At 49.1% G+C, this 8,401-nt stretch overlaps 1 protein-coding gene across 1 annotated transcript; it reads right to left on the reverse strand.

Annotated features, from left to right (window-relative positions):
- Positions 1-3,401: 3,401 nt before the first annotated feature.
- On the reverse strand, positions 3,402-5,444 carry Kctd12 (potassium channel tetramerization domain containing 12). The gene has a single exon (XM_032918104.1). The coding sequence runs from the start codon at positions 5,257-5,259 to the stop codon at positions 4,276-4,278; it is 984 nt and encodes a 327-aa protein (XP_032773995.1). The 5' UTR covers positions 5,260-5,444; the 3' UTR covers positions 3,402-4,275.
- Between the last annotated feature and the right edge of the window lie 2,957 nt (positions 5,445-8,401).

An 8,401-nucleotide genomic window follows, 5' to 3' on the forward strand; every position in this document is an offset into this window, starting at 1 on the left:
ATGGCTATCAAGTCACAAAGACAGTTGTATAGCAGTTTACATTACAGTTGATGTCCGCACACCTCAAAACGCATTTTAAATAAACGAAACTGGTTTGGAAAAAACATTACAAAATGCAGTGGCAAGCATGTTTGGTCAACTGGTCAATCCTTCCACCATCCAACAGCTAACTCCAGCGGAGGTCTTCTATTAAGATTCTTCCATCCTGTTCAATGGGCCCTGGAGAGAATCTAAATCCTCCAGTATTGATAGTTTGAGATGTGCACTATCCAAAACTGTCACAAAGAAAAGTTAGCTACAGCAACCTACTTCCGGCTGTGGAAAAATTCGTCCACGTACTGTAGGCTCTGGGAACGAGAACACTGGGTTCGATTCATGACTTGAGAGACTTAAGTTACCCAAAACATTAAGATTTTAAAAGACTAAAAGTAGTGAGGGGAAAAAAAAAACACAATAAAAATTGCAAGCAGAGACTTAACTAAGAGTTTTACGATTAAAAAAAAATACCAAATCTAAAGTATGTCAGTTTTATAGAACTTGTAATTTAGACTGCAAAAGGAATGCTTAAGGAATTCACTTCCTTCGCTCAGTATTTTTCTAAATATCTGTATAATTTATTTTATATATAGGAGTACAAAAAGGACTTGAATACACTAGGTTGGAATTAACCATAATATGAATAGTTAAAAAAATTACCAAAGCTCCGTGAGACATGGCTTTAATGTGGTATCAACATTCCACGGAAAGAACAATACGAACTGGACTGTGTTGTAAGCCCTGCCTGTCTGGGCATTTGCACATTATATATGTCCTCAGAGAAGCAGCAGGCACACACGTATATGATTCTGCTTTGAAAAGGAAGACAATTTGGCTAGTTTTATCACCTTGCTAGCAATTGAAAAAAAATTTTTAAAAAATAAAAAAAACCACTAGAGTAAGAAAAGTATTAAAAAGGTGGGGGGAGTGTATTTTCCTTTACATGTTCAAAAATTTAGAATGAGGTGGACTGCAGTCCACAAGCATTAAAAAACAGACATGTCGAACGTCTGATAAACTGCACGGGGCCTGGTACCTATTTTGGTTTTCTTTATAACCCCAATGACTGTCAGCACTTCTCTTTAAAAATTATTTATTAAACCTAATGTCATTCCATTATTTATGAGCATCAAATGCTAATTTGATCAACATATGCAAATGATCGCCTCTCTGAGATAGATTAATGCCGTTGTGAATATCTGAATAGTTTATAACATCCTTCTGGGTCATTTCAAACATACTGTTGAGAGCTCTACTCTATTTGGTGTGGTACTCAAATTCATGGGTACTGACAAATATTGTAGAACATTTTATAAGCCCTAAAGGTTTCTTCTACAACCCAAGGCCCACGCCAAATCACCCTGACTCAGTCATACTTACCCATCACAGAATAAAATGACCACTCAGACTTAACTTGGGGCTAAAAAGCACAAAGTTTTCATGCCTGGGATCCAACAACAGATGGCACAGTTGCTTCCAGGAAAAGGTCCGTGTACTGTGGCTAACACTAACTTCCCAATCCTTAAAATAACAGACCAGCCAGGGTGTGGCGGAAGGTACAGCAATGTCTCTGTTAGTGAGACAACTGAGTGGTTTTCCAAGCTACAATCCCTCAGACTTGAATGCAGACAAAACTTCAAAATGTCAGCAGTTTCCCATGGCTCCTAGAGCTGCACAGATTGACAAGGGGAATCAGAACCTCCGTCTTGCCATCTGTCAGTGTATTCTGATCCGTCCTAAAGGTGTTTTTTAATAGTGCATTTCTTTCTTAAGCCATCTAACACTGTTCCATGGCATGGAAAAGTCTGACACTCACGTTAGACCAGTGAGTGACACTCCGACGTCCCTTCAGGTTTGAAATAAAGGTTCTTAGCCACTACCTGATCCACTGCCTAAAAATAAGGTCAACCTTGAAGTAATCAAAACTCCTGGATCCCTGCTTCCCTTTCTTTAAAACTGCACACTCAGCACATAAAGCCAACTTTTCTTTTTTAAAAAAAAAAAAAGTAACAAAAGAATGTAAATCTGTCCCAATCAAAATGCAAACACTATTGGATTAGAAATATGAATAGCTTGAGTACAGGTAGACAGCTAACTGACGTATGATTAGTATACACCTAACGTCCCAGCAAAAATGTGTGGAGCAAACCCAGCCACTTAGCTGTGAATGAGTTCCTGACCCAAGTACACAGGCAAGGGTGTGAGAAACTCACCGAAACACGTTGCTCTTGTATATACACCCTCAAATAAATGCAAGTTACCAGGGGGCAAATATAGGAAATTCTATAGCATCCGTAGATGAATTAAAAAACTAAAGGATTCGTGTAAAATGTTTATATATGGTATGTACAGAGTGGACCGCAGGAGTCTGACAATAAAACTGTCCCAATTTATAACATCTGCCATGGACATGATGACATATACAGTACAAGGTTCGTTTTTTAGAAAGAAGGAAACACGGCGCTAATTTAAACACTTAAAATGGCTCTTACAAATATCCTTAAAAACACATCTCTGAGTGAGATGATAAAACAAACACACACATAAAAAGGCTTCTCCGTAATCACAGATCATCCAAAAGATGCCTGTCAGCAGGAAGCGTAGGGATTCACCTCCTTCCGGCTGTGGTGTGCACAGGATCCACGCTGGGAATTCATTCCACGTGGGACTAAAGGCGTAAGGCAACCGGGTCTCCTGCTTCTGCTGCGTTCACCTAAAACACCGCGTTATTGCTCAGCCCACACTGAAGTATTTGTTTGCCTTCATTTAAAGAACATCCCACTTCACAGCTCTCTACAGATGGGCAGCTCCCGGGGCGCTTCCGTTTGTCTTCAGCTCTGACAGGAGCAGATTCCACTGCAACGTCAAGCAAACGCATGAAAGGGCGAGCGAGCCTTGTTCCGGTTTTCAGAACGGCCTAGGAGTCCACACTTGCTGGGCTTGCAGAAAACAGCAATTTAAAAATACTACTACTACTAATAATAATAATAATAGTAAGAGATCTTAAGTCTAAGTAACTAAAATCGAACTTATTTTTGCTTAAGTAAATAGGCTATAAATGAGGAAATACAACCAACAAGAAAATAAATGTTCAAAGCACTAAAATTCTACTAGGTAACTCTTTGGTTAGGTTAGACGGGTATTAGCAACTAAGTTTAGGACTCAAAATGGCTCGATAGACTTCCAGCTGAAGATAGGTTCTTTTACTAACCTTGATAAAATCTAAGTTTACACGTACTGTTTCATAGTTTTTTTTAAATGTGCACGTACTCAAGTGGATCATACAAACTTCCAACTCTCAAATAATAAATGAGTATGTCCCCTCCTCCCTCCCGCCTTCCTCCCCTCTTCCCTCCCCCCCCCAACCCTCCCACAGTCCTAGACCTAAGTAAGGGCTGTCTGACCCTACTAACCATTCCTGTATTAATTGGTCACCGCGGGCCTAGGCAACCTTGCCCCCTGCTCCTTGCTCCTTGCCTAGAAGTACTGACTTAACCAACAAAACCTAGAGCTCAGGCAAGTAGCTGAAGAGAAAGGGCGCCTCCGCAGGCAGGAGGATTGCTTTCTACAATTTTAAGCCACAGGAGATCTATTGCCAGTACTAGAATTTACTTCTACCTGTAACTTTAAAAAAACAAAAAAAGCACTTTATTTACAGTCTCTGAACTGCCTCCATGGGGTCTTAATTCCAACGTACGGACTTCCTATCGGTTGTCTAAAACTTTTGTCTTTCTAATGAGGATCAAGTCCGTAACCACCTTTTAAAACACTGTCTCCACACAGCGCTCTCAGTTCTGATCTCTGAAAACCCGCTATGGAGTCAAAGGGTTTAAGATTTCAAGGACTCGTCCCCACTGCACGCCAGACACCGTGCAGTCGGGGTCTGAGCCGCTCAGTCATTCCCAGGTACTTGGCGACTGCTCCCGCACTGCCCCACTAGATCAGGACAATCTGGGTGGGGAAGGGTGTTTGGAGGCCCGGAGTAGAGGAAGCGTGAGTGAAGGGCTACATCTGGGCACTCTCTCGGTTAGTGGGGTCCAAAGAAGACGAAGAAGCCCAGAGGATTTGTGGCTGCAGATTCTCAAGTGGGGAGCAGACCGGTCTGGGCGAGCTACTGGGGGTCTGGGGGGGCGGGGCAGAAGGAATCGGGAGGCAGGGAAGAAGCGAGGGTGTCTATAATCCTGTCCCCCGCCGGGAGGAAGGGAAGCGGGCTCCGGAGTGGCGAGGGGCGTGGGGAGCTCACTCCCTGCAGAAGACGTACTCGGTGTAGCTGGTCCAGATCTTGTCCTCGCTCTGGTCGGTGCTACTAGCAAAGGCGCAGGTGCCGGTGGAGCTGCACGCCACCATGTGGAAGCCCGACTCCGACAGCTTATCGAAGGCCTGCTCTAGGAAGTTGAACTTGAGGTAATAGCGCGAGGTGTAGCGCTCCGGGGGCCGGTCGGGGTCCCGGCTCTCATTCAGGGTGTCCCCAAACACCTCCTTGGCCAGCGACGTCTTGCCGCACACGGTGATGCGCGCCACCCTCCGGAACTTGGCGTCCGCCTGAGCGTCGCGCCCGATGGTGTAGGAGCCGCGGTAGCCGATGGTGATGTAGCCCGAGCGCCGGCTGCCGTCCAAAGACTGGGACGGCGTGAGCAGGGGGCCCGCCGCGCCCCCAGACGGGCTACGGCTAGCCAGATCCAGCGTGGGCGACGGCGCCCCAGCCGAGGCGCCCTCCTGCGGCTCGGGCTCCGCGTAGCCCAGCGGCAGCAGCTCGTCGCCCAGCGAGCCCTCCTTGTGCACCCCGCGGCGCGAGTGCGGCGGCGGTGGCCCCGGACCCGGCTGCTGGGGCGCCCCGAGGCGTCGCACGAGCTCCGGCAGCTCGAAGTACTCGGCCTCGCGCTGCAGCCGGCTGCGCTCCGGGAAGTAGTCGGGCAGCACGAGCTGCAAGTCCCGCAGGTAATCCAGGATGTAGCGGAAGAGGAAGCCGTCCCGGTCCAGAAAGAAGCGGCCTTTGCTGTCCCGGGCCAGCTCCTGCGGCTGCTGCTGCGTGAACATACGCCAGAGCAGCGAGTCGGGCACGGACACCACGGTGCAGCGCCGGGTCACATACACCTGCCCTCCCACGTTCAGCTCCACGATGTCCGGGAAGAGCGGCGGCTCCGCTGAGGACGACGACGAGCCGCTGCCACCTCCGCCTCCGCCCCCGTTGGGTAATCCTCGGGTGCTGTCCGCCAGAGCCATGGCCAAAAAGAGGTGGCCGGGCTGGGCCAAGTGGCAGGGAGCGGGGTCGCGATCAGAAGCCGCAGCGGCTCTTAGCCCGGGAGCCCTGCGCTCAGGCGGCGGCTGGCCACCGAGAGCCGCGCGGTGCGAGCGCGCAGCAGTGCGCCCACGAGAGCCCCGGTGCGCTGCGCCCGCCTCGCCCGCGCGCTCCAGGCGAGTGGCGGGTCGCGGCCCGCGCGCCGCTTAAGTGAGCCGCCCGCTCTGGGCGCCGCGGCGCGCAGGAGGCGTGGGCGGCTGCGGAGCGGCTGAGCTCGCTCCCGGGGCGGGGAGGGCTGGGGCGGGGTGGGGGTGGGGGAGGAGCGGGGAATGCATTTGCATGCTAAACGCTGACGCGGCTCCGGGCTGCAGGCTCCACCCTGACCCGCGCGCTCCGGGGGGCGACCCGACTGTCACCGCCCGCCCCAACCCAGCTCCTCTTCTTCTTCCGCAGTGGGTCAGAGCCTCGGCGCTTCCCCAGGAGGCTGTTCTCTAAAGCGAACATCTTGTGTCCCCACCTCCCCTCCCGCCGCCCTTCTCGGCTGACCGCAGCCCGCACCCGGGGACTCCAGAAGGGGTTGGAAACTTTCTGGCAGAGTCCAAAAGCTTGGTTGCCTGCGGCTAGCGCCCTCTAGACCTACAGGCTTCTAACAGTGCCCAGCGCTGCTGTAGAACATCCATCATCCCTGGGGCTCTGGAAGTTCTGAAGGGACGCGGGGGTCCCTCCAAACCCAGAGCACCCAAAGGTTTTTCACGTGACTACCGTATAGCCTCGAAAAATCCCTAGCAACCACAAGAGGATGCTTCGCGAAAATGCTCTGTTAGATTATTTTACGAGTGTATAAAGTCTCTGGTTAGGAAACTTCAACATAGTACTGAAGTGAGCAGAAATGACTAGGAGAGGAAGTTGGGTGGGCACAAAAGGTGGGGGGCTGGTACTACGTCGCCATGAAAGCTACTAAGTGCCTCCAAGAGCGGACTGCGAGGCCTCCAGTTCCTTTCTGTGAATTTCACCAGAAAATTCCAATCTAATATTTTCTTTTACTGATTTTATTAGTATTTAATTATTTTACTAAAATTCTACTAATATTTTATTTGTTCCTTGAAATTTTAATGCACATATACAAAAAAAAATGACTTTCAGCCCCGAAGAGCTATTTTAAAAGTCCAGCAGCCTGTGTTCTCCTCCCTCCGTCTTTCTCTTCTGTGCTTGGCCAGACCGCCCACCAGAGAAGAGGATGTGTTTGAAGGCCCTTTAGGTCCAGCCCTGCTCTCTGTGGTCTCCTACTAGCTCAGCGTTTGCAGTCACGCACAAATTGCAGCCCACAGAACTCTGCCTCCGCCGGGAAGCCTTCCGTGTCTCTCGCAGAGGGAACGAGACAGGTTGCTCTTCAAATTTCCATCTTTGCACGTGGCACGTGGGAGTGTTATCTGATCGCTGATTTTGGCAAATAAATAAGGGGTCAAGGAGCCCTGCATAGAGGAGGCTCCAGGAAACCACGAGGTTAGTAAATGCTCCTATTCATTGCGGGGCGTCAGGCTGTGGAGAATTCAAGGCTGAATAGCCACATCTCCTTTCGAGCAGCCAAGAGGCAAAGGGTTGGCCCTCTGAACAGTTATCAGATCACTTTGAAGGACAGGCTGTCAGTCACAATAAGCCCAGAAAGATCTTTGTCTTAATAACGATGTCTACCCTTTGTGCGACTGTCCAATGAGTCTTCTCACGGATGAGTGTCACTTTCATTTCTGCAAGTGTTTATGTCTGCCAAGCAATTACTGCGACTCATGCCACAGAGCTGAAGTCAGATCAGGCCCCAGACCAGCCTGCTTAATTGCAGGCACAGATTTTTGATACTGAATATATTTCACCATTTTTATTCTGTTCCTTGGGATAAATGACAGATGACTGGAAAGTTCCTTCTCCCAACACTGACTGTGATAGATCGGCATCTCAGGCCTGACCAAACTGTCACTTTTCTGTAAGTCCAAGAGAAGACTTTGGTGTCACCTTGGCACAACTGGGTCATTTTGTTTATTGTTTCGGCCTGTGCTGCCATGGCTCCCTTCAAGATCCTTCCCGACTTAGGGATGTCACTACCTCCCCACCACCCCTCAGGACCAAGCCAATGTCACCTCATGCTTGGTCATTGCCTGGACCTCCAAACTGCCTCTGCCCTACCACCCATCAGTCTTCTATCTCTGGAGCAAAGAGGAGAATCCAGTCAGACCCTACATCAGGTGCACCTTCCCACGTCACGAAAGAGCAAAACCAAAGTCCTAATGACGTGACAGACGCATGCTTGTTGCTGACCCACTCGCGCTTCTCTGGCCTGTCCCACAACTCTTTGCAAAGAGGGTGCTGGTTTCTTAGGTTGTTGGCACACACACACACACACACACACACACACACACACACACACACTCTCTTCCCTTCTTCCCTTCCCCAGGTCCCCTTTGCCCACTACCCTGTTTAATGATACACAGCCTTAGTCCAACAGTTTTTCCTTCCCTGCCCTATTGGTTGAAAGTCTCTTTCCCTGTATTAGAATGTAAGATCCCAAGAGGTCAGGGATGTCTGTCAGCTTCATTCATTACTGAATCCCTAATATCTAGAACACAGCTGAGGCTCTGTAATCACTTGATAAATACACCACTCAATCACCTATTCCATCTGTATTCATTCAAGGGCTACCACCGTGTTCCAGGAAGTGATTTCAAATTAATCACTGCCCTCGTAGAGCTTAGACTAGACACACACACACACACACACACACACACACACACACACACACACACACACACACACTGTTTAGATAATAATAAACACCACACCAAAAACAAAAAAACAATTCATGAAATGAAAGAAAGGGACAAATGTGAGGGTAACACCTAGTGTAGAGTATCTGGGGAAGGTGTCTCTGAAAATGGCACTGGCACTGAGGAGAGCCGTGGCACATTAGAGAACAGTAGCATTCTAGACAGAGGTCAGACAAGTCCAAAGGTCTGGGTCAGGAATGAGCTTGTGTCACGGTGCAAGTTTGTGCAGTGTCATCTGCTTGTGTTCTGTGAACAGCAAAGTGCCCTTGACGTCGACACTGACTGCAAACTGAAAGTGAGAGATAGTGTG

The sequence above is a fragment of the Rattus rattus genome, chromosome 12 (assembly GCF_011064425.1).
Source record: "Rattus rattus isolate New Zealand chromosome 12, Rrattus_CSIRO_v1, whole genome shotgun sequence".
Classification (NCBI taxonomy): Eukaryota; Metazoa; Chordata; class Mammalia; order Rodentia; family Muridae; genus Rattus; species Rattus rattus.